We start from the raw sequence: 26,537 nt of genomic DNA on the forward strand, positions 1-26,537 counted from the left end.
AGCTGCTGAAATGTTTCTTCAAGATTCAGGGTTGTTTAATTCCATTTCCAGCAGACACGTGTAAATGAGGTCGAAATAATTATTACTCCGGTTCCAATGCAGCACAGAAACACAACAGTAACAACATATATCCACAGCTTATATACTGTGCATGGATTGATTGTATGTTCATAAAGTGACGCTCGGCATAGGATGCCTGCATATAAGATGACAGACAGGAAATGATAAAGTAGAGGTGTTTGGTGGTGTGGAAGTATGGGTAAGTGGGCAGAGATATTTATCAGCTTTACTGCTTGGGAAAAGGAGCTGTCCCAGAGGCTGGTAGTCCTGGTGAGGACGCTGCGTATCTACCCCCGATGGGAGTGAGACAAATAGTCCATGAGTGTGATGGGTGAAGGTAGATTGTGAAAATTAGGTTGGTGCTTGATCTCAAGAGAGGGAATTTGGAAAATACCAATGAGATGCCTTTTAGATCATCTTGGAATTGTGTAGCCGGCTGGTGGCGTAGTGGCATCAGTGGCGGGAGGTCCTGAGTTTGAATCCAGCCGGCACCCATCTGTGCTGGGTTAAGAGCTGGTGATCTCTTTAAAAAAAATCTCACCCGGCAGAAGGCAAATACAACAATGGCAAGCCTTTGCTGTAACTAGCCTAGCACACGATTTCCCAATACGTCAGAGGAAATCGCCTGCTAAGTTGAAAATTACGGATGTGTCTACCTTCCCTTTGCAATTGTGCCCACTAGGGAAAAGTTAATTCTGGAATGAACCAAATTTGATTGGGGAGCTTTTGGTAAAGGGAGCATGTGGATACAGTGATAATAACATGACTGAATTCACCCTTCACTTTGAGAGGGGAAAGGTAAAACAAGATGCATCATTATTAGTGGAGTGAGGGGAACTACGGAGGCACTGGAGAAGAGCTTAGCAAAGTTGATTGGAAGGGGACACTAGCAGGGATGATGGCAGAATAGCAATGGCTGGAGTTGCTCCACTTGACAGCCTCAGGGTTGAAGAGAAACAAATCATGTTCCACCTACGTAGCTCCAACCTGAAGGCATGAATATCGATTTCTCCTTCCAGTAAAAAAAATCACAGCCCATTGCCTTTCCTTCTACTTACTCCCGAATAACGTAACTTTACACATTCTGACCACTGACATTTGAGACTTTCATATTCCTGCCAGTGCCTTCCACAGATAAGAGTGAGTACAATACTTATTCAGTTCATCAGCCATCACCTTTCACCCTCACCCCATTATTCCCTCTCCAGCATCATTCTCCAGTGGTTTGATATCCATTTCTGTCTCTCTTTTACACAATATGTACCTGAAATTAAAAATGGTATCCTCTTTAATATTACTGGCTAGCTAATCTATTCCTTCTTAATGGTTTTGGTTGCATTCTGTTCATTTTTAGAACTTTCCAATTCTCTAACTGCCTAGTAATTTTTGTTCTGTGCCCTCTTTGGTCTTTATGTTGTCTTTGGTTTCTCTTAGCAGCTACGGTTTTGTCACCTTACCTTTAGAATACTACTTCCTCTTTGTGATGTGTATATCCCGTCACTTCCAGATTGCTTCCAGAAATTCCAGCCATTGCTGCTCTGTTTTCATCCCTGCCCGTGTTCTTTCCAAATCAATTTTGAACAATTTTTCTCTCAGGCCTCTCTAATTCTCTTTTTATTCATATCTGACTTTAGTTTCTCCTTCTCTAATGTCGGGGTGAATTTGATCAGATTAAGATCACTTGTCCCGAAGGGTTCCTTGAACTCATGTGACCTAATTAATTCCGGTTCATTACAACACCCAATCCAGAATAGCTGATCCCCAAGTGGGCTCAACCACGAGCTGCTCTAAAAAAAAGCATCTTGTAGGCATTCTAGGAATTCCTCCTCTTGAGACCAACACCATCCTGATTTTCCTAATCACCTGCATGGCAATCCCCCATGACTATTGTAACATTGCCCGTTTGGCACTCATTTTCTATCTCTCATTGTAATTTGTGGACCACATACTTACTACTGTTTTGGGGTCACTATCCAATTCCCATCAAGGATTTTTTTGTACATTTGCTGTTCCTTAATTCTACCCACAGATTCCACACTGCCCAACCCTATGCCACCTTTTATCTAATGATTTTATTTAATATTTTACCAACAGAGCCACACAACCCCACTACCAGCTTGTTATTTCACTAAACATATAAATATCTGGGAAACAGGAAGACCTGCAGATGCAAGAAATCGAGAGAAATTCACACAAAGTGCTGGAGAAGCTCAGCAGGTCAGGCAGCATCTATGGATGGGAATCAACATTTCCGGCCATGACCCTTCACCGGGACTCTTGATAACCACGTATCTGGAAAATCAACAAGCAAAAGCAACAGAAAGTAGTGCAATATTGGGAAAACCTTTGACAAAATTTATTTCAAGGCTTTAAAAAACTGCCGAACAGAGCTCAATAGTTAACAATTACAACAAAGGCAATAAACACTTCCATCAATACCGACAGTGACTTTTTTTTAATGAAAATATCTTAGTCCCATTTCAATCAGTAAAATTTACAAAGATAAGTAAGAACTGAAATGACAAGATTAGAAAAGACTATTTACACTCAAACCCACTGAGATTAACACTACCTTGGGCAGAAGGAGGAAGAGCACATGAGAAAAAAATCACATAAGACCATAAGACAAAGGAGCAGATTCGGCCATTTGGCCCATCGAGTCTGCTCCACCATTTCATCATGAGTGGATCCAATCTGCCCTTTAGTCCCATTCCCCCACCTTCTCACCATAACCTTTGATGACTTGACTACTCAGATACCTATCAATCTCTGCCTTAAACACACCCAATGACTTGGCCTCCACTGCTGCCCGTGGCAACAAATTCCACAGATTCACCACCCTCTGACTCAAAAATTCTCTTCGCATCTCTGTTCTGAATGGGCGCCCTGTAAACCTTAAGTCATGCCCTCTTGTATTAGACTCCCTCAGTCACTCTTGAAATTGCATTCATCAACGGGGATGGACAAATATCCAGCCTACAGGTTATTGAGACTTTCCCCCCAGTGTGAACCCAGTCGTGTGTTACAAGGTTAGATGACTGAGTGAATGCCTTCCCATATTCACAGCAGGTGAACGGCCTCTCCCCAGGGGAACACAATGATGCAGCCTTGGTGGAGAGGGTTGAGAGAATCTCTTCCCAAAGTTTGAGCGGACGATCGGCCTCTAAGTGGTGTGAACTCCCTGGTGTTTTAATAGATGACATGATCGTGTGAATGCCTTCCCACATTCACAGGTCTACGGCTTCTCCCGAGTAGAACTCACTTGTGTGCCAGCAGATTAGATGACAGAGTGAATCCCTTCTCACAATCTGAGCGGGTGAAATCCCTCTCTGCAGTGTGAACTGACTGGTGAGTCACTAGTTGAGATGATTTGGTGACTCCCTTTCCACAGTCTGAGTAGGTGAACAGCTTCTCCCCAGTGTGAACCCGCTGGTGACTCTGTAGGTTAGATGACTGAGTGAATCTCTTCCCACAGTCTGAGCAGGTGAACAGCTTCTCCCCAGTGTGAACTTGCTGGTGTCTCTGTAGGTTAGATGACTGAGTGAATCTCTTCCCACAGACTGAACAGGTGAAGTCCCTCACTGCAGTGTGAACTGACTGGTGAGTCAGTAGGTGAGATGATGTGGAGAATCTCTTCCCACAGTCTGAGCCACACAACCCCATCAGTTCCAATATCCAGATCACTGACAAACCATGTGAGAAGTAGCGGACCGTATACTGACCCCTGAAGACCACAAGTCACTGCTGGCCAACCAGAAAGGGCCCCTTTTATTCCCACTTGCTGCCTCTTGGCTGTCAGCCTTCCTCTATCCATGCCAGTATTACTTCGGATTTTTATCCTGTTAAGCAGTTTCATGTGTGACACCTTATCAGATGCCTTCTGAAAATCCAAGTAAATGATATCCACCGCCTCTCGTTTGTCCATCCTGCTTATGACTTCCTCGAAGATCTGTAACAGACTTGTCAGGCAAGATTTCCCTGTACAGAACCTATGCTGGCTTTGACTTATTATATCATTAGTCTCCTAGTACCCCAAAACCTCATCTGTTATCAAGTGATTCTTGACGTGTCATGACCAATGCATCTGTTATCTCTCCAGCAACCTCTCTCAGGACTCTGGGATGTAGTCCATCTGGTCCAGGTGACTTATCCACTTTAAGAACCTGAGTTGGCCTAGCACGTTTTCCTTTGTAATAGCAATGGCACTCACTCCTGCTCCCTGACACTCACGGATCTCTGGCACACTGGTAGTGTCTTCCACAGACAAGACGGATGCAAAGTACCTATCAAATTCATCTACCATCTCTTCCCCATTTGTACCCCATGAGCATCATTTTCCAGTGGTCCAATATCAACTCTCGCCTCCCTTTCGTATATTTTATAACTGGTTTATATTATTGTATAGTTTGCTGTCATATTTCACCTTTCCGCTTACAGCTTTTATTTTAAATTTGCCTGTTGTTGGATGTTAAAAGGTACCCAATTATCCAACCTACTACTCACTTTTGCTACCTTATATGCTTTTATACAGTCCTTAACTTCCTTTGTCAGCCACGACAGCCTAGCCCCGCTGTTTGAGAACTACGTCTGTGGGACATATCTATCCTGCACATTATGAACTATTCCCAGAAACGTCAGCCATTTATGCTCTGGCGTCTTCTCCACCTGCATCCTCCAATCCACCTGGTGAATCACCTTTCTCACGCCTCTGTAATTCCCTTTCATTCCTTTGTGATACTACACATGTGACCTGTGCTTCACCCTCACAAATTGCAGTAGGAATTCAATCATATTATGATCACTGCCTTCTAATGGTTCATTTACATTAACCTCCATAATAAGATCTGGGTTATTACACAACACCCAATGTAAGATAGCAGTTCCCCGAGTAGGCTCAACCATCAGCTGCTCTAAAAAGCCATTTCGTTTGCATTCAATACATCCCCTCTTTTGCGATCTCACGCCAATCTGACTTTCCCAATCCTCCTGCAGATTGAAGTCACCCACTACAGCTGTGTCATTAAATTTATTACATAAATGCCAAACATTCAGCTGTACCTGGGGCAGAAGTGAGGATACATGCTTTTACCAAGGAAAGAAGGTTTTTTTGAAGCTGAAAGGCCTGAAGGTAGATAAGACACCGCAGAGTTCAGAAAGAGGTAGCTGAAGAGATTGTGAAGGCATTAGAGTCATAAAACACTACAACACAGGAAAATGCCATTCGGCCAGTCTAGTCCGTGCTAAAGCATTAATCTTCCGAGTTCCAACAACTTCCACCTGGACCATAGCCCTCCATATGCTTCTCATCCAGTGACCTAAGCAAACTTCTCTTAAAGATGACAATCGTCCCTGCCACTTGCTCTGGCAGCTCGGTGCACACTCTCCCCGCCTCTGAATGAAGAAGTTCCCCCCTTAGTTTTCTCTTCAAGTGATGAGTAATGATCTATCAGAAATCACTAGATTTTGGAACGGTTCTGGTGGACCAGAAATTTGCAAATGTCACTCCACTCTTTAAGAAGAGAGGGGGCACAAGAAAGAAAATTATTGGACAGTTAGTCTGACCGTAGTGGTCAGGAAGATGTTAGAGTGTATTAAGAGTGTGTTTTTTTGGGTACTGTAATTGGGGAAACATGATGAAGTAGGCCAAAGTCAGCCGGATTCTTTCGAGGAAATCTTGACTGACAAAGCTCTTGGAATACTTTGCGGAAATAACAGGCAAGATAGATAAAGCAGAGGCAGTGTATGTTGTTTGCTTGGATTTTCAGATGATCTTCAACAAGGTACCCCATGCAAGGCTTATTGAGAAAGTAAGGAGGCATGGGATCCAAGGGCACATTGCTTTGTGGATCCAGAACTGGCTTGCTCACAGAAGACAAAGAGTGGTTGTAGGCTGGTCATATTCTGCATGGAGGTCGGTGACCAGTGGTCTGCTTCCGGGATCGGTTCTGGGACCCCTACCCTTCGTGACTTTTATAAATGACCTGGATGAGGAAGTGGAGGTATGGGTTAGTAAATTTGCTGATGACACAAAGGTTGGGTTAGGTTGCAGGGGGATATTGATAGTCTGCAAACCTGGGCTGAGAAGTGGCAAATGGAGTTCAACCCAAAGAAGTGTGATGTGGTTCATTTTCTTCGGTCAAATATGATAGAATATAGTATTAATGGTAAGCCTCTTGGCAGTGTGGAGGAACAGAGGGATCTTGGGGACGGAGTCCATAGGACACTCAAAGCTGCTATGTAGGTTGCCTCTGTGGTTAAGAAGCCATACTGTGCATTGGCCTTAATCAACCGCAGGCTTGAGTTTAAAAGCCGAGATGTAATGTTGCAGCTATACAGGACTTTGGTCAGACCACACTTGGAATACTGTGCTCAGTTCTGGTCGCCAAACTACAGGAAGGATGTGGAAGCCATAGAAAGGGTGCTGAGGAGATTTACGAGGATGTTGTTTGGATAGGGGAGCATGCCTTTTGAGAATAGGTTGAGTGAACTCAGTCTTTTCTCCTTGGAGTGATGGAGGATGAGAGGTGACCTGATAGCGGTGTACAAGAAAATGAGAGACATTGATCGTGTGGATAGTTCGAGGCTTTTTCCCAGGGCTGAAATTGCTAGCACGAGAGGGCATAGTTTGAAGATGCTTGGAAGTAGGTACAAAGGAGATGTCAGGGGTAAGTTTTTGACACAGAGAGTGGTGAGTGCTTGGAATGGGCTGCCAGCAATGGTGGTGAAGGCGGACACGATAGGGTCTTTTAAGAGACTCCTGGATAGGTACACGGAGCTGAGAAAAATAGAGAACTGTAGGTAACCCTTGGCATTTCTAGAGCAAGGACATGTTCGGCATCGCTTTGTGAGCCAAAGGGCCTGTAACGTGCTGCAGGTTTTCTATGTTTCTAAGGTGCTGCACGTGAGGCTGCTGAACAGGATCACAGCTCATGGAATTACAGGAAAGATACTTGTACTGACAAGGGAGAAAGAGTCAGAATAATGTGGGCAATTCTGTTTTGCTGTCGGTAACTAATGCTGTTCTGCAGGGGTCAGTATTGAGACCGCATCGTTTCATGTTAAATCTGAATGATACGGATGATGGAATTGATACCTTGGTGACGAACATTGCAGTTGATACAAAGATAGGTACGGGACAGGTAGTTCAGAGAAAAGTGGGAGTCTGCAGAAGGACTTCGATAGGTCTGGAGAATGCCAGCAAAGTAGCAGTTGAAATACACTGTATGCAAGTCATGTATATTTGGTAGAAGTAATTGGGCGTAGAAAAATAAATGGGAGAAACTTGAAAAAATTAGAGGTGCATAAGTGCTTGTGAGTCCTTGAGCAAGAGGCCCTAAAGGTTTGCTTGCAGATGGAGTTGATTAAGGATGACAACTGCAATGTTAGCAATATAAGAGCAAGGATGCGATACTATAGCTTTATAACGCATTGGGCAGATCACTGTTGGTGTATGGTGAGCAGATTCCGACCGGTACTTCCGACTTATTATCTGAGCAAAAGATGTGCTTGTATTGGAATGGGTCCAGAGAAGTTTCAAAGAATGATTCCAGGAAGACCAAGAGTGGATGACTTGGATGAGGAAGTACGTGGGAAGGGATTCACTCAGTCATCCACCCTACAGAAATTTATCAATATCCACTGCTGCTGATTTCCACACACAAATAAATCAAAAGGGATATGCCTAATCAAAACGATAATTAATCGATCAATAGCCCCCAAACAACACGGCACAGCCGGACACATAACAGGGGCCTTTACATCTCACAACAGTGGATTCAGTAATGAAACCTGTGATTAATGTTGTTTTCCCTCTGAAGTCATAAGAAACGCACATTAAGGTGCATTTAAATGCGAGTGCATCCCCGCAGGTGACGTCACACAGACCCCATCGCGCCTGACGTCAGGCATGGGCTTCCCATACCGGGATCTGCCCTTACGTGCACAGCGTCTTACGTCATCCATGCGCTGGTAAGCTCGGGCTTTATCAGTTTAATAGCTGGGCTAATAATCACGTGACCAGCCCTCCCCCACCGCTGTCAACAGAGGATTCAGGGTCTGCGCTATTCCCATTGGTGCAAAGCAATGTCAATCACTTGTTACCACCAAGTCCAGAGGGCCTTACCCCCACTGAGTTCGCCTCCCGCTCCGGCCTCAAACTCCACATCACAGCGGAGTAAATGTCCGTTTTTTGATTTATTTCCATTTCCCTCCAAGGGAAGTTGGGGCATTTGTGAAGCGTCTTCTGCGGCCGGAGTCTGATGTGTCACCGAGAGGTAGGAGGAGACTGCTCGGCCCGTCGGTTTGATGCCAGTTCCCTGGGGAGGGAGAGGAGGGATTTTATTGAAAGGGTGAAGATGATGTGAGAGGAGGCGGACAGGATGTTTGTCCCGGTGAAAATCTGAGGAAAAATCTGAGCCCACGGTGGTGGTGAGCAGAGGGATTCACATTGGGGGGGAAACACCGGCAGACGGTTGACCTGCAAGTGGGGCCAATGACAGGGGTAGGAGGTGAGTGGTTGGGGCAACACGGGGCTGCGGAAGATGGACATTTTTTGCACAGAGGATTAACAAAGTGGTTAGCGAGTATTTGTTATAGAGAGTGCAATGAAGTTTCAACAGACTGATCCCTGAAATGGTTGGGTCATCATATGAAGGAAGATCAAATGTGATAACCCTTTCATTTAGAGAATCGAGGACTGAGAGGTGAACACATTGAAATGCACATCATTACCGGTTGAACCATGGATCCCAGTCTCTGAAAAAGGGGGTGGATGCCTATATTTTATAATATAACCCCTATTGTTTTACCTTTACCTCCTCTCCCAGTTTTATGCTTGCCCTGGTCCTTCACACCCCCTTACCTGCTTAAGATTCAGCCCAGTAGCAACAGTCAGCAATTCATTCTTTTTGGCTTTTCCTAATGCCTTAGGGGTTGTTGCTTCCAGAAATTTATAAATGTCCACTGCTGCTGATTTCCACACACAAATAAATCAAAAGGGATTTCCCCAATCAAATCGATAATTCATCGATCAATAGCCCCCAAATTTGTTCATATCCCAGACGCAGGTCCCAAATTTGTTATGAACCAGAATGCTTTAGAAACAAGCCAGCAGCAATAGACTACACCTGGAGTCTGATTTTGATGTTAAATCTGTCTTTATTAGAATCTACTTGTAATATGCAACTTAAACAAGATAAGATGGTAAAGTATGAAAGTTCAGTTCAACTACAGAATAGGCGATAAGAGAGAGAGATTTGTAATCCAGGGTAAATAGCGAGAGAAGGCAAATATGTAGAATTCCTCAGATTCCATGGTTGTAAAATGAAAGAACAGTCGCTGTAGATTTTATCCGTCATCATTCCAAATCCACATACTGATTATCACCAAAAGTGACTTGTCACAAGGGGTATCGTCTTCAAGTGAACTACCACACCACAGCCAGGCAAGGGTTAACACATAAGTGGTCTCCACAGGATATCCCAAATCAGATCCACTCCTATGGATCAAACAATGTGACAACCACACATTCGATGTACATGAATCGATAATTAACCCACCATTGAGGGCGTAGGAAACTTCTAAACAATGACCCTTGGTCACTAGTTCTCTGGTTTCGATCCTTCCATTTTTCCTCCTTCGTCTCCAACTGACTCTGAGTGTCTGTGTCCTCGGTTAAAACTAAACAAACTGCAAGCGATGTAAACAAGCTGCAAGTCAGACTGATTCACCTTCTTAATCTCTGTCTCTCTCTCTTAAAATGACAGTCCACAGCAAAGGAAACCCAGGGATTCATAACAACGGCCAGTCCCCACTGTGAACTGACTGGTGTGCTAGTAGTTGTGATGACTGAGTGAATCCTATCCCATAGTCTAAGCAGGTGAACGGCTTTTCCCCAGTGTGAACTCACTGATGATTCTGTAGGTGGGATGACTGAGTGAATCCCTTCCCACAGACTGAGCAGGTGAATGGCTTCTCCCCAGTATGAACTCGCTGATGACTCAGTAATGTTTATTGACTCAGAGAATCCCTTCCCACAGACTGAGCAGGTGTATGGCTTCTCCCCAGTGTGAACTGACTGGTGTGCCAGTAGTTGGGATGATCGAGTGAAACTCTACCCGCAGTCTGAGCAGGTGAACGGCTTCTTCCCAGTGTGAACTCGCTGATTCTGTAGGTGGGATGACTGAGTGAATCCCCTCCCACAGAGTGAGCAGATTAACGGCTTCTCCCCAGTGTGAACTCGCTGATGTCTCTGTAGGTGGGATGACCGAGTGAATCTCTTCCCACAGACTGAGCAGGTGAACGGCTTCTCTCCAGTGTGAACTCGCTGATGTCTCTGTAGGTGGGATGACCGAGTGAAACTCTTCCCACAGTCTGAGCAGGTGAACGGCTTCTCCCCAGTGTGAACTCGCTGATGACTCTGTAGGCTGGATGAATGAGTGAATCCCTTCCCACAGTCTGAGCAGGTGAACGGCTTCTCCCCAGTGTGAACTCGCTGATGTACCAGTAGGGTGGATGACTGAGTGAATCCCTTCCCACAGACTGAGCAGGTGTATGGCTTCACCCCAGTATGAACTGACTGGTGTGCCAGTAGTTGGGATGACCGAGTGAAACTCTTCCCACAGTCTGAGCAGGTGAACGGCTTCTCCCCAGTGTGAACTTGCTGATGACTGTGTAGGTGGGATGAATCAGTGAATCTCTTCCCACAGACTGAGCAGGTGAACGGCTTCTCCCCAGTGTGAACTCTCTGATGTCTCTGTAGGGTGGATGACTCAGTGAATCCCTTCCCACAGAGTAAGCAGGTGAATGGTTTCTCCCCAGTGTGAAATCGCTGATGTCTCTGTAGGTAGGATGACAGTATGAATCCCTTCCCACATTCTGAGCAGGTGAACAACTTCTCCCCAGTGTGAACTCTCTGATGTCTCAGCAGGTCAGATGACTGACTGAACCCCTTCCCACAGACTGAGCAGGTGAATGGCCTCTCCCCAGTGTGAACTCGCTGATGATTCTGTAGGTGGGATGAATGAGTGAATCTCTTCCCACAGACTGAACATGTGTATGGCCTCTCCCCAGTGTGAACTCGCTGATGACTCTGTAGGGTGGATGACTCAGTGAATCCCTTCCTACAGACTGAGCAGGTGAAGGGCCTCTCCCCAGTGTGAACTCGCTGATGTCTCAGTAGGTGGGATGACTGAGTGAATCCCTTCCCACAGAGTGAGCAGGTGAATGGCTTCTCCCCAGTATGAACTGACTGGTGTGCCAGTAGTCGGGATGACCGAGTGAAACTCTTCCCACAGTCTGAGCAGGTGAACGACTTCTCCCCAGTGTGAACTCGCTGATGACTCTGTAGGTGGGATGACTGAGTGAATCTCTTCCCACAGACTGAGCAGGTGAATGGCCTCTCCCCAGTGTGAACTCGCTGATGTACCAGTAGGTTGGATGATGCAGTGAATCCCTTCCCGCAGACTGTGCAGGTGAATGGCCGCCCCCTGGTGTGAACACGCTGGTGTGCCATTAGGTCAGATGACCGAGAGAATCCCTTCCCCGAAATTCAGCAGATGACCAGCCTCTGCCCAGTGTGATCTGACTGGTGTGTCCACAGGTGGGATGCCCGACAGAATCCTTTCTCACACACAGAACAGGTGAATGGCCTTGCGCAGTGTGAACTTGCTGACGTACCTTCAATTGTTATAACCGAGTGAATCCATTCCCACTGTCTGAGCAGGTGAAAGGCCTTTCTCCTCTGTAAGATGACGGGCTTGCTAGATGTTCAAATGATCAAGTGAATCCCTCCCCACAGTCTGAGCAGGAAGGATGGTCGATTGAATCCCTTGCTCCACTTCTTAAATATCTAGACAGAGACAACAAAACTGGCGTGTCGTGTTTGAGATTCCTGGAGACAAATTCCTTCTCGTTTTTAACCTGTAAAAGATTTACAAAATCTATCAATGGGTGTAGGACAACATTTCAAATGAGATCACTTGAGTTGCCAAGGTTTGATTTGGTATCACACTGTTACAGTGAGGTTAAACCCAAGTTGGAAGATAAATCATCTCCTGACTGGGCAGAGTGTTGGTATCTGGAATGACCATCAATTCCCATATGCGTTTCAAGTTCCAACTCCTTACAGTGCAGGGTTACAAGCTGCAGCTGGATGCACATCTTGTATGTGAGGGCATCAGGGACACTACAGGTCTTCCCATCTTCCCTCCAATACCCCCTCTAACTTGTAATAACCAGTGTGTACATAAATCTTGCACTGTGTATTTTTTTTACCCAGTGACAATTTGTGCACAGTGAATTTTTATAGAGAGGTATTCATTTTAACAGCTGGCAAATCACTGTCGATAGGAACATTGATCTCCTCTGGGTTCGATCCAGTTCATCTGCATTCTCACACAACCTATGAAGCTGGCCTGTAATGGGTAATGAAGGATTTTCTCACCAAAGTTTTTACATATTGTCCATATGTGGTTTGCTTGCTAAGTTACGCTTTAAAAAGTCAGATTTCCAAATATCACTCCACTTCTTCCCACTTGCAAATTCTCCAGCAACTTTTGCAACACCAGAATACACACAAGTATCACCAGTTTCTGTATTCCCCTGAAGCCTCCCTCAATGACTGACAGTGGTGAACTCAGTGATGGCAATGCCAATGAATATGAAGGGAAGGGCAGTAGTCTGTCTCATTAGAGCCTGGCACATTTGGGATGTGAAAGCTGCTTGCTTCCCCTGGCAAAGGTGTTTGATATCATTAAGTACCCAGAGAAAATGGGACAAAACATGTTCTCACGGGTAGAAAAGTCCAGAACAAGAGGAGGTAGAACAAGCAACAGGCACAAAATGCTGGAGGAACTCAGCAGGCCAGGCAGCATCTATGGAAAAGAGTACTAATGCTGAATTCCTCCAGCATTTTGTGAGTGTTGCTTGGATTTCCAGCATCTGCAGATTTTCTGTTGTTAGTGATTGGAGATAGAACAAAGGTGATTTTCTCAACTGGTGATGTAAAAGATTTTGTTCTCTGAGTTCCTAATCCTTGCCTTTATTATAGCCGGAGCTCAGCTCTGTCTGAGAGATCCGTCGGTTCCCATTCACTCAGTAGCCGGAAGCTCCCCGGGGCCCGTGTATGGATCGTGGGGATGAGAGACAGGGACAAGAGCAGGACTGTCCCGGGATTGTTGGCCACGGTGTCCGGATTTCACAGGAATTGTCCCAAAGTCGGTGTTTTAGATAAAAACATGGAGAATCGGTCTTACCTGCACCCGACATTTTCAAGGCCTTCTGTGTACTGCGCGCATGCGTGATACTCGGGGACGTCCTCAGCCTGACATTGGTGTATTTCATCGGCGCTTCAGCGCCGGCAAAATTCTTAACGCATGGCCCTCTGGGTAATCACGGTGCCATTAACCATTTCTGCAAGCACCGGTTCAATGTCCATACCTCATTTTTTTTATAGTGTGTATAGAAAAAATCTGCAGCTGTTTTAACGTAGAAAGCGGCTCCCATAAACAATATACTCAATATCAACGTGTATCTAATGCCAAAGTAAAATGCAGATATAAAACACAGGAGATTCTGCAGTTGCTGGAAATACAGAGACGCACACATACAAAATGCTGGAGGAACTCTGCAATTCAGAGAGCAACTAAGCAGCGGAGTACACAGTCTAGGCATGCTGAAGGGGCTCGGTCTAAACGTTTTCTATTTATTCATCTCCACATTTGCTGCCTGAAATTAACCACCTTTTTTTCAGTCAACCAGTTTACAAATGTTTCTGACCTTCCTTTTGTAGCCACATCCTGCTGGTCTGATTCCTCCTCCTCCTCATAAACTCTAGACCCCATCTCTCTCTGGAGCCCCAAAGCCCTGACTCAGGCTGGCAACTTTTTGGTTTTTGACTCTGCACCATCAAAGATTTACTCACTGGTCTGCTGTCAGGCTTTAGATGCGCATTGTGTTGCGAGACCGGGGGTTCATTTACTGTGAGTGTCACTTTAAGTGCCTGAGTGAGGCGGGGCTGTGACGTCAGACACAAGGAGAGAGAGAGAGAGAGGGAGAGAGAGAGAACGTCAAAACCACAGTCAGCTCATCGTCTTATTCACCCTGGAGAAAATCATGCGGGTGTCTAAGATGATGAGAGGCATTGGTCGTGTGGATAGCCAGAGGCTTTTCCCCCAGGGCTGAAATGGCTAACACGAGGGGGAATAGATTTAAGCTGCCTGGAAGTAAGTACAGAGGAAATGTCAGAGCTAACTTTTTTAAGCAATGAGTGGTGTGTGTGTGGAAAGCACCACCAGCAACAGTGGTGGAGGCAGATACAATAGGGTCTTTTAAGAGACTCTCAGATAGGTACATGGAGCTAAGGAAAATGGGTGGCTATGTGGTAGAGTAATTCTGAGCAGTTTCTAGAGTAAGATACATGGTCGGCACAGCAATGTGGGACAAAGCATCTGTAATGTGTTGTGCATTTATATGTTTCCATGAAATTCATGGGAAATCTCCTATCCCACGGAGTGGTGACTAGCTGCAACCTGTCATCTCAGGGAGAGTGAGAGGGGAATGGCAGGGAGAGATTTTGATATACTGATATGGAACAGAAACTTGGGCAGGAACCAGATGGGCCGAGTGGCCTTTCTAGTGTACATTGTGAGTGTGGTAGAGACAGTAAGTACCTGAGACATGGGATTTGATACAGAACTGATTTATCTTTCACAGATCCACAATATTAAATGCCAGTCTAGTTTAAGGCTAACATCAGCAGAACAGACTCCTCCAATGCTCAGTGACCAGGGTTCAGTCCTGGGTACGATGAGCAGCCGCAAGAACTGCAGAATCTGACAGTAACAGTCCCTCATGAACCTACAGCTGCCTTCAGTCACCATGATGGCTAAACTTTTAACACACAGATGATTTGAACTCCCTCCCTGATGTAGGAGCGCTCAGACCGAAGATGTAGGGGAGAAGGGAAAAAAAGAGATAATAAAGTTATTTGCACCGTTAGGGATAAACAGAGAGGAAGAGGTGGAAAGTTTCTTGAATGCATCTATTTTAATGTTAGGAGCATTTTAAGAAAGGTGGATGAGCTTAGAGTATGGATTGATAACTGGAAATATATTAGTGAAACATGGTTGCAGGAGGGGTGTGATTGGCAACTAAATATTCCTGGATTTCGTTGCTTCTGGTGTGATAGAATCAGAAGGGCAAGAGGGGGAGGTATTGCAATGCTTTTCTGAGAAAATATTACAGCGGTGCTTTGACAGGATAGATTACAGGGCTCATTTAGGGAGCCTATTTGTGTGGAATTGAGGAATGGGGAAGGTATAGTAACACTTATAGGGGTGTATTATAAACCACCTGATTGGGAGCGAGAATTGGAGAAGGAAATTTGTAAGGAGATAGCAGATATTTGTAGTAAGCACAAGGTTGTGATTGTGGGAGATTTTAATTTTCTACACATAGAAACATAGAAAATAGGTGCAGGAGTAGGCCATTAGGCCCTTCAAGCCTGCACCGCCATTCAGTATGATAATGCCTGATCATCCAACTCAGAACCCTGAACCTGCTTTCACTCCATACCCCTGATCCCTTTAGCCACAAGGGCCATATCTAACTCCCTCTTAAATATAGCCAATGAACCGGCCTCAACTGTTTCCTGTGGCAGAGAATTCCACAGATTCACCACTCTGTGTGTGAAGAAGTTTTTCCTCATCTTGGTCCTAAAAGGCTTCCCCTTTATCCTTAAACTGTGACCCCTCGCTCTGGACTCCCCCAACATCGGAAACAATCTTCCTGCATCTAGCCTGTCCAATCCCTTTAGAATTTTATACATTTCAATAAGATCCTCCCTCAGTCTTCTAAATTCCAGCGAATATAAGCCTTGTCGATCCAGTCTTTCTTCAAATGAAAGTCCTGCCATTCCAGGAATCAATCTGTTGAACCTTCTTTGTATTCCCTCTATGGCAAGAATGTCTTTCCTCAGATTAGGGGACCAAAACTGCATACAGTACTCTGGCTGTGGCCTCACCTGGGCCTCGTACAACAGCAGTAGAACCTCCCTGCTCCTGCACTCAAATCCTCTTGCTACGAATGCCAACATACCATTTGCCTTTTTCACCGCATGCTGTACCTGCATGCCCACTTTCAATGACTGGTGTACAATGACACCCAGGTCTCGTTACACCTCCCCTTTTCCTAATCGGCCATTCAGATAATAATCTGTTTTCCTGATCTTGCAAACAAAGTGAATAACCTCACATTGACAGCCTGACAATCTGAAAAGGTCCCATTTATTCCCACTCTTTGCTTCCTGTTTGCCAACCAATTCAGCCAACAAAGTCAGCATGGATTTGTGAAAGGAAAGTCATGTCTGACGAATCTTATAGAATTTTTTGAAGATGTAACTAGTAGAGTGCATAGGGGAGAGCCAGTAGATGTGGTATATTTAGATTTTCAAAAGGCTTTTGACAAGGTCCCACACAGGAGATTAGTGTGCAAACTTAAAGCACACGGTATTGGGGGTATGGTATTGATGTGGATAGAGAATTAGTTGGCAGACAGGAAGCAAAGAGTGGGAGTAAACGGGACCTTTTCAGAATGGCAGGCAGTGACTAGTGGGGTACCGCAAGGCTCAGTGCTGGGACCCCAGTTGTTTACAATATATAATAAATGATTTAGATGAGGGAATTAAATGCAGCATCTCCAAGTTTGCGGATGACACGAAGCTGGGCGGCGGTGTTAGCTGTGAGGAGGATGCTAAGAGGATGCAGGGTGACTTGGATAGGTTAGGTGAGTGGGCAAATTCATGGCAGATGCAATTTAATGTGGATAAATGTAAGGTTATTCACTTTGGTTGCAAGGACAGGAAAACAGATTATTATCTGAATGGTGGCTGATTAGGAAAAGGGGAGGTGCAATGAGACCTAGGTGTCATTGTACACCAGTCATTGAAGGGAGGCATGCAGGTACAGCAGGCGGTGAAAACGGCGAAAGGTATGCCAGCATTCATAGCAAAAGGATTTGAGTACAGGAGCAGGGAGGTTCTACTGCAGTTGTACAAGGCCTTGGTGAGACCGCACCTAGAGTATTGTGTGCAGTTTTGGTCCCCTAATCTGACGAAAGACATTCTTGCCATAGAGGGAGTACAAAGAAGGTTCACCAGATTGACTCCTGGGATGGCAGGACTTTCACATGAAGAAAGACTGGATCGACTAGGCTTATACTCACTGGAATTTTGAAGATTGATGGGGGATCTTATTGAAACGTATACAATTCTAAAGGGATTGGATAGGCTAGATGCAGGAAGATTGTTTCCAATGTTGGAGAAGTCCAGAACGAGGGGGTCACAGTTTAAGGTTAAAGGGGAAGACTTTTAGGACCGAGATGAGGAAAAACTTCTTCACACAGAGAGTGGAGAATCTGTGGAATTCTCTGCCACAGGAAACAGTTGAGGCCAGTTCATTGGCTGTATTTAGATATGGCCCTTGTGGCTAAAGGGATGGGGGGTATGGAGAGAAAGCAGGTACAGGGTTCTGAGTTGGATGATCAGCCATGATCATACTGAATGGCGGTGCAGACTCGAAGGCCCGAATGGCCTACTACACCTATTTTCTATGCTTCTATCCACCGTCAACCCTTTAAATATCATTTGCCAGTCTGTCTTAGCTAATTCACGTCTCATATCTTCAAAGTTGCCCTTCTTTAAGTTCAGAACATTTGGTTCTGAATTAACTATGTCACTCACCATCTTAATGAAATATTCCACCATATTATGGTCACTCTTACACAAGAGGCCTCGCATGACAAGATTGCTAATTAACCCTTCCTCATTGCTCAATACCCAGTCTAGAATGGCATGGTCTCTAGTTGGTTCCTCAACATGTTGGTTCAGAAAACCATCCCGCACACATTCTAAGAAATCCTCTTCCTCAGCACCCTTACCAATTTGGTTCACCCAATCTATATGTAGATTGAAGTCACCCATTATAACTGATGTTTCTTTTTTGCACGCATTTCTAATTTCCTGTTTAATGACATCCCCAACTTCACTACTACTGTTAGGTGGCCTGTACACAACTCCCACTAGCGTTTTATGCCCCTTAGTGTTACGCAGCTCTACCCATATCGATTGCACATCCTCCAGGCTAATGTCCTTCCTTTCTATTGCGTTAATCTCTTCTCTAACCAGCAAAGCTACCCCACCTCCTTTTCTTTCCTGTCTATCCCTCCTGAATATTGAATATCCCTGGATGTTGAGCTCCTATCCTTGGTCACCCTGGAGCCATGTCTCTGTGATTCCAACTATATCATATTCATTAATAACTATCTGCACATTCAATTCATCCACCTTATTACGAATGCTCCTTGCATTGACACACAAAGCCTTCAGGCTTGTTTTTACAACACTCTTAGCCCTTATACAATTATGTTGAAAAGTGGCCCTTTTTGATTTTTGCCCTGGATTTGACTGCCTGCCACTTTTACTTTTCACCTTACTACTTTTTGCTTCTACCCTCATTTTACACCCCTCTGTCTCTCTGCACTTGTTCCTATCCCCCTGCCACATTAGTTTAAATCCTCCTGAACAGCAGTAGCAAATGCTCCCCCTAGGACTAGGAGGAGGGACAGCCCTCAGTGAATCCTGTGTATGCTCCCTGGAAGCCTCAAGAAATGATAATGATCATGAATCAGGCCCCAGATAGAAAAGAAAAACCAGCACAGTTTGCTCAGTGTGTCCAGAGTACTATACAAATTTTTAATGCGACTCTGCAAGATTTATTCGGTCTCTCCTGCATGATTCTCTCAGCTGATGACGGGTGGAAATGGAAGGCAGAATTGAGATACCAAACCTATCAGGAGTTACAGATGGGAAAACATAATGAGAATGAACAGATGGACCAGATCATTCAAGCCTTGGAAAGGGCTCTCCAGCAACCTGTAAACATCACTAAAGTACCTGAATGCAAACCTAAGCCTGGGGAATCGGGACCAGACTATTGAGAGAGATTTGTGGCCTGCTACGGCACCTTCGCAGGAGACCAAGACTTTAATGATGGGAATCTGTCCCCCCAGTTCAATGCCCTACTGCTCCAATGCTTAGCAACTAAGTTCGCCAACATGATTAAAACAAATAATATGGATTGGACTGACAATGACCGAAATCTAATGCGACGAGCTTTGACATATCATTAGGACCCAACTTTCGAATCTCGATCAACCCCGAAGGGAACTAATATTAAAGGTGAATATGCTCAGCTGGAAGAAGGACGCAAGCAGGCTATATCTGAGGAACAGAAATGGGAACAAAAACCTACCAAAGGACAGGTGGGGACAACAACCCATTTAGAAATTGACAAGAAGATGCTTCCAACCATGAGTGCCAACCGTCAGGAAGAGCCCAATGTAATATTGCAAGTTGCTGGAAATCCAGTTCCATTTATGACTGATATGAGGGCAACCACAACCAGTCTCGATCAGGAAATAGTATCGGAAAAGTGATTCCAGCTATCAGATGCTACAATCACTCTGTCTGGGTTCAAAGGCATGGAACGTACGTATTCACGTACCCAGCCACTGCAGGTGAAATTCCAGGGGAACCAGGGTGAGGTTTCATTTACAGTCACCACCAGACGGGGGTGTAATCTTGCAGGGAGAGACTTGCTCTGTCTGTTGGAAGTCGAGATTCTTGCACAGACAATGCTGTCACCCTTGACAGGTGAACAACCGACAGCTTCCCCAGTTTCCGACCCCCAAGTGGAGGGCAATTAATTTGGACTCCTCTCCTTCTGCCAGCAGCCGACCCTCATGTGACTCTGTGCTTTGACCCTACAGGGTGCGCCACTGAGGAAAGCCAATATTATGCACCCCTCGATGGACAGAAGTTCCCAGTCACGGTGATTAGACAGGTTAAAGGAAGAGACGGTATTGCATTACTGGCCGAATTTCCAGATTTCCTTTGGCGACAGACAGAACTGGTAGTTCCCCATACCACCATTAGGGTTTGCACTAGGTTCAAGCCAAAGAGCCCAGGGTTCCTGGCCTACACCCTAACGAAACAAGCCTCCAGCACCGAGGGAGACTGGCAAGACTTGGCCGCGGGTCTAGTCCAATATGGGAAGGAGTCTGAGGTGAAGACGGGATATCTGGTAAGACAACCTTTTAATATTGACCGATCCCAAGACTCTGTACCCCATCTCTGTGCAATTTCAGGCCAAGAAGTCTGTTGCACCAACTGCCCCCCTGTCCGGATCACCACGAAAGAAGGACAGACGCTCCCATCCATTTAGCAATATCCCCTCAATCCCGAGGCAACGTTTTATGAGGATGGAAGCTCTTTAGTGGATCCAGCAGGATAACAATATTCTGACTATGCAATAATGATGGACGGTGAAGTAATTAAGCAGGCATCTTTTGAAGCAGCTGTCTCCGCCCAGAAGGCTGAGCTGTTTGCTCTGACTCATCCCTGTATCCCAGCAACAGACTAAAGTGGGAACGTTTACACAGACTCCTGTTATGCATTTGGAATTGTACATGACTACGGGGCTCTCTGGGAACGTGGGGATTCCTAACTTCCTCTGGCAACCCCATTAGTAATGCCACCTTTGTAAACAACTTACTCACCGCTGTACAGCTATCTCGAGTTTTGTTCTTCTCAGGGGGCGCCTCTGAGGAGGAGTGAAAACTGTGGTCCCAGATGGGCTGCCAGAAAGACCCCAACCTAGGTTTTTGGATCACCCCAGTGGAACAGGTTTGTGTTCCTACACAGTTTTTACCAATATTGGCCGATTATATACATAATTGTACACACCTGGGAAAGGAGGGAATGGTTGGTAACCTGTACCCTGCACACCAGGTACGACTCCCTTGCCAGGTGGACCTTTTTGTGTCTACAAGTTGATTTTATTGAATTACCTAGAGTACATTGCTATAGATGCTGCTTAGATATTATTGATGTGTTTAGTAGACTACCAATAATACTGTTATGACTGTTGTGAGGGTATTATTACGGGAAATACTTCCCGGGTACGGCCTGGCAGAGATGCTGAGCTCTGACAATGACCCACACTTTGTGGTGAAAGTAAACAAAGGCGTACGTAATGAACTAGCTATCAAGCAACAATTCCACTGTGTACACCACCCACGGGCTGCTGGCAGAGTGGAAAGAGCCAATGGCACTCTGAAGAGAAAACTGGCCAGACTAACAGCGGAGACTGGACTCACATGGTTGATGGTCCTACCGTTACCCAGTTCCACATGAGGGTTACCCCACAGGGGAAAACAGGGTTGTCACCAGCTGAAATCATTTATGGACGGCCCATGAAGACACCCTGGGGACTAAGACCTTGTGTATCATTGCTCCCAGAAAGTATACCAGCAAAATTGGATATTCATACCCGAGGGGAAGACATGGGGAAATATATATGCCAACTAACCAAAATTTTCCAAGCATACATTCACAGGTATGACAGGCTTACAAGGAAGAGAACTACTCTGCACCATGGAACCTGGGATTTATTTTCCTGATGAAGAACTGGTGTTGCGTTCTCGCTCGGGTGTGAAATAACGCCGAGGTAAACGTCGAGATAAACCAGAATCAATGCAAACGAGACCGCAGTAAGATTAACCATTTACTGTTCACTCTTCACATTAACGCATGGTGAAAACTGTTGAAAAACAATACAAGATTGGTACAGTGTTTGTTCCCTTCTAAATATCACATTTACATTGTGAATACTTGCAAAGGTAAAACTACAATAACTACATTACATTAAAGTGCAGCATACAGTCAGAATCTAGCTGCTCCATTGGCTGCTTTAGATACACTTCAATACAAACTATCCCGACTCTTTAACTGACGAAAAGGTAAACCTTACCGACCGTCGTTACTTTTAACAGAATCGGCGTTAACATTTTAACTCAAAATACCGATTATCTAATGACTTACAGCGTTGCTTTCACTGTGTCTTTGGTGCATAGAGAGACCCTAGTCAGCGTTATGGTCGCACATGTGAGTGACCCCCACCCTTGCGTGAATCTCAAACCGGTAATTCCCCACAAGACGCGGCGAACCCGGATGTGACGTCATCGCAGCCGCGATGTATTACAGACAAATCAATTGATTTAAACAATCCTAACTTTAACTAAAAAATGCTAACAAATTACTACGCGAAAATATTATAAACTAAATAACTGCCATAAAGGCAGCACAACTGGGATTGAGGGAAACTCGGACTGCGGTGGAGAGGAACATATCAGGTGTTACTGACCAGTCCCACGGCTGTGAAACTGAAGGGGCAATCTCGGTGGATACATCATTTTGCGCCAAACATGTTACTGAAGGAACTGTGTAGAAGGTCTCTCTCGGACTAATGGGAATGTATTGGTTGTTAGGGGTGTTCATGTTTATGTCTTTGAGAGGGCTCACCCCAGCATCCGGGGGCCCCCAAGTTAACACATTTCTGTCTTTCTGTCATACCTATACCAAACAGGTAGAACTAGGGGCCTGCTGGGTTTGTGCTGAAATTCCACAGCATGGTAAAACTATGGTTCCAATTCAGTAATCCCACTCAACCAGAGTGAGGAACTCTCAGCCTGGGCTTTCTCAAATAACATCCGGGGAAGTGAGATGAGGACCTGTGGTCCAGTCAGAGATGACTGTGGCTGTCAGTGTTTTGAGGGATGGTGTCTCAGGCCCCCATCAAACGGAACTTCCAATACTGGGAAACATGCATCCTGGCCATACTTGCAGGTGCCCAGCAGCCGAGAGGAACAACTGAGACTGATTGATTTTGGATGATCGCTTTTCTCTCCTCTGGAGTAGCCAGGAATTCATGAGAGATAAATCAATTTGGATACAGCACTTGAGGAGCTGGCCACAATACTGCAGGGGCCCTGACAGAAACACAGGCCCAAGTAACAGAAATATCCACTGAAATGATTGCAATCTGGCAAACAGTCATACAGAATCGTACAGCTTTAGAGTTTATCCCAGCTGAGAAAGAGGGAACCTGTGCTGTTATTGACACAGAATGCTGCACCTATATCCCTGATGAATCTACTAACATTACACCCCTCTCCGAGCACACTGCAAAGGAGATTGACAGCATCTAGAAAGTAGGGCAGGATTTACACGGGTTCACCGAAGGGTCGAAATGGTGATCTTTGAAGGCCTGTTTGGTAATATGTGGGGCATGATACTGCATTATGTCCTAACAGTTGTACATATCTTTGTTACAATTACTGTTGTACCATGTCTTTACCCACTGATAAGTCAATGCTGTCGTCAGTTGCTTTCTCTGTAAAACTTTACTGTGTTGTTGATAATGTAATGATCAAAAGGAGGGAAGGATAAAGTCTGTAAAATGGTTAACACTTCGTTAAACAATAGCAGCCAGGTTTTCTGAAAGAAACTGCTGATGATCAACCGATGTGCTGAGCCATGTTTCTTCTTGCGGGTAGCTAGCTAGGGTTTCAAGATGCTTATCTCCTTGCGCATTCACATGTAGAGATAGGACAGCTTCAGTCTGTTCTGTGTGTGTAAACCATTATGACTATTTTGTAGTTTGTCTTTAGGGGCTCCAGCCCGTCATGTAGTAAATAGCCTGTCTTGTGTGGGGGTATCTGGATGGATATATCTGTGGTGTAAGGGGAATTGTTAGTCAGTTAGTGGATTGGGTGGAAACAGTCACAGACTGTTCCTGTTTGAGCGACTAACTAAATAAGCCCCGGGTGCTTGGAATAAAGAGTTTGTGCTGTACGGTCTCTGAGTGACTTTATCCGGATTCGACTTCCACAGAATGGGAGTGGTTTTAAAGGGCTGGGCTGCTGGAAGCTCATTACCAGACCTGGAGTGATTGCAACTGGGTCTGACAGAGGCAAAACTGGTTGTTCTAGGCACATTCAGTCTCACTGCAACTATATCCCACCTTCCCTTATACAGGTATGTAATGTCTAAAGGACCAATGTTTGAGTAAATGAGTCTCACCAAACTTTCTCCTGACTGAATCAATGGAATCTCCGAGTCTCTTGAGGCAGAGCTGTTCTCTCCAGTTAATGCTCTCAGTCCTCAGGCTGGTTCACTTGTTGCTGTTCCCTTGTTTTCAGCCGTGGTTTGCTTCTAGTTGGGGTTTTTCTTCCAATAAACCTCTAACTTTAACCAGAAAGACAATGAAGCACAATAACAATAAAAAGGAGAACCAAACATTTCTAGTTAAAGTTACTACGAACAAAACGTTAAAGGCTGATATAATGATCTCAGTAAACATTTTTTTATTGTCACTCACACATCAGAAAACAATATGGGATAAGGAGGAGCCATCATTCAGTCAGGAACAGAATTAGGTGATTCGATCCATCTGGTCTGCCCCACCATTTAACCACAGCTGATTTTCATTCCAACACCATATTCCTGCCTTCCTCCTGTAACCCTGAGCTACTCACCAATCATGAATATATTAATCTCTGTCATAAATATACCCAAATGGCAGCTTCAACCAACCTCTGTGGCAACAAATTCCACAGATCAGACATTTCCTGGCCAAATTTTTTTCTCCACTCAGTTTTAAAGGGAAGCTTCTTTATTTCGAGACTGTGCTGTCAGATCACAGTCTAATGGAAACATCCTCTCCATGTCCACTGTATGCAGGCTTTTCAGCATTCGGCAGGTTTACTTAACCATACATCCCTCCACCACCCCCACTGTCCCTCTGAACTCCATTGAGCACAGGTCCAAAACAATCAAATGCTCCTCATACATAACGCCGAACATTCCTGAGATTATTCTTGTAAACCTTGTTCACAACAACTGTACTGAACACAGTTCTAGGAATAACAAACTAATTGGCACCAGGGTAATTCGCAGGGAAAAGTTGTGGTTACTTTATTGTTCAACTGTCACAGAGTGAGCCATTTCCACTTCCACATTAAAACCGGTACATTTCAGGAAACATAAACCAATCCAGAGTGAATGTAATAAAAAGAAATTGGAATTACCAAACTGCTCAGCATGTAAGGAACAGCAGTGGGGAGAGGAACAATCTTTACAATTCAGGTTAATAACATTTTGGCAGCATGACTTCAAACATTTTCAGTTTTTAGTGCAGATCTCCAGAAGGGCTTGTATTGTGCTGTAGGTTTTCTATGTTTCTGTGAATAAATTAAAAATCGTGCAACAAACAGAAATACTATATATTTTAAATGTGAGGTAGTGTTCAAGTGTTCAATATCCATTTAGCAATCGGACAGCAGAGGGGAAGAAACTGTTCCTGAATCACTGAGTGTGAGCCTTCAGACTTCTGTACCTCCTTACCTGCTGGTAACATTGAGAAAACCACATGCCCTGGGTGCTGGAGGTCCTTGATAATGGACGCTGCCTTTCTGAGACATGGCTTCTAATCCTCTGGTAATCTTATAAACATCCATCCAGTCTCACTCCAGCTGGCACGGCTCCGGAGAAAACAACACAATTTTGTCCAACCTCCCGTTAAAGCTCAGGCCCTCTAATCCAGGCAATATCCTGGTAAACCTTTTCTGCGCCCACTCCAAAGCCCCGATATCCTTCCGAGAATGGGGGCGACCAGAACTGAATGAAACACTCCAGATGTGGTCTAACTAGTTTTATAAATCTGCAACACAACTTCCCGACTTTTGAACTCAATGCTTAAACTGATAAAGACAACCATGCCATTTGCCTTCTTAACCACCCGATCAATCTGTGCAGTCTCTTTCAGGGAGCGATGAACTTGGAGTCTAAGATCCCTCTGATCATCGACACTGTTCAGGGTTTTGCATTTAACAGTGTACTTGACTTGTAGCAGCATCACAGGCAAGTACATTCAGATAACACACAGAACAGCAATTATACAATTCTCTGTCAGTAACAATACAGAAACATGTTTTACTTCATCCGGCTAATAGGACCAGAACAACACGGGCTGAGCGGCGGCTCATCTCAGACGGTTCGGTGTGAAGGTCTCACAACCCGGACCGACCCCGGCAGATTCTGTGAAGGAAGCGAGGCGAGGCCGCCAGTCCGGGAAAGTTCATCCCCTCCCCTATCAGGTTTCACCGATCACCTTGTGTTTCTCTCTCTCTTCCCCACCCCCACCTTTTATTCTCCAGTCCTGCCGAAGGGTTTCGGCCGGTAATGTCGACTGTATTCTTCCCCTAGATGCTGCCCGGACTGCTGAGTTCCTCCAGCATTTTGTGCGCGTTGCTCGCATTTCCAGCAACTGCAGATTTTCTCTTGTTTGAGTTCGGGAAAGTTAACTCGCCACTCAACGTCAGACCTCCCCGCTCGGGACCGGCTTCAATACTCACCGAAGGGAAATTGTTGGTGTAGCCCCGCAGAGTATAATCCGTCTCCGGCTCCCCGTCCAAGGGGGTGAGGACCCCCTCCCGATCCCGATCTCGAACCCGAACCCGGATCCACCGCTGACCCACTTACACAAAGAACGAAAAAAACATCACTGCCTGGCTCTGGCCTG

The 26,537-nt window shown here is 45.2% G+C and overlaps 1 protein-coding gene across 6 annotated transcripts; it reads right to left on the reverse strand.

The window, feature by feature from the left end:
• LOC140720922 (uncharacterized) lies at nt 1–26,537 on the reverse strand. 6 transcript variants are annotated; one of them, XR_012097274.1, is made up of 4 exons: nt 26,371–26,537; nt 24,038–24,202; nt 11,737–11,979; nt 10,777–10,897 (listed from the first exon to the last, which is right to left on the reverse strand). XR_012097274.1 is itself a non-coding variant. In XM_073035769.1 (3 exons), exon 3 carries the CDS (start codon nt 11,570–11,572, stop codon nt 10,172–10,174), a length of 1,401 nt encoding a protein of 466 aa, XP_072891870.1. In that variant the 5' UTR covers nt 11,573–11,908; nt 24,038–24,202; nt 26,371–26,537; the 3' UTR covers nt 9,197–10,171. The 6 variants fall into 6 exon arrangements, 3 of the variants coding, with proteins under 3 accessions (XP_072891870.1, XP_072891869.1, XP_072891871.1); XR_012097275.1 differs by lacking the exons at nt 10,777–10,897; nt 11,737–11,979 and adding an exon at nt 1–2,352; XM_073035769.1 differs by having other exon boundaries at nt 9,197–11,908.

This window comes from Hemitrygon akajei, unplaced genomic scaffold, assembly GCF_048418815.1.
Source record: "Hemitrygon akajei unplaced genomic scaffold, sHemAka1.3 Scf000048, whole genome shotgun sequence".
In the NCBI taxonomy this organism is placed as follows: Eukaryota; Metazoa; Chordata; class Chondrichthyes; order Myliobatiformes; family Dasyatidae; genus Hemitrygon; species Hemitrygon akajei.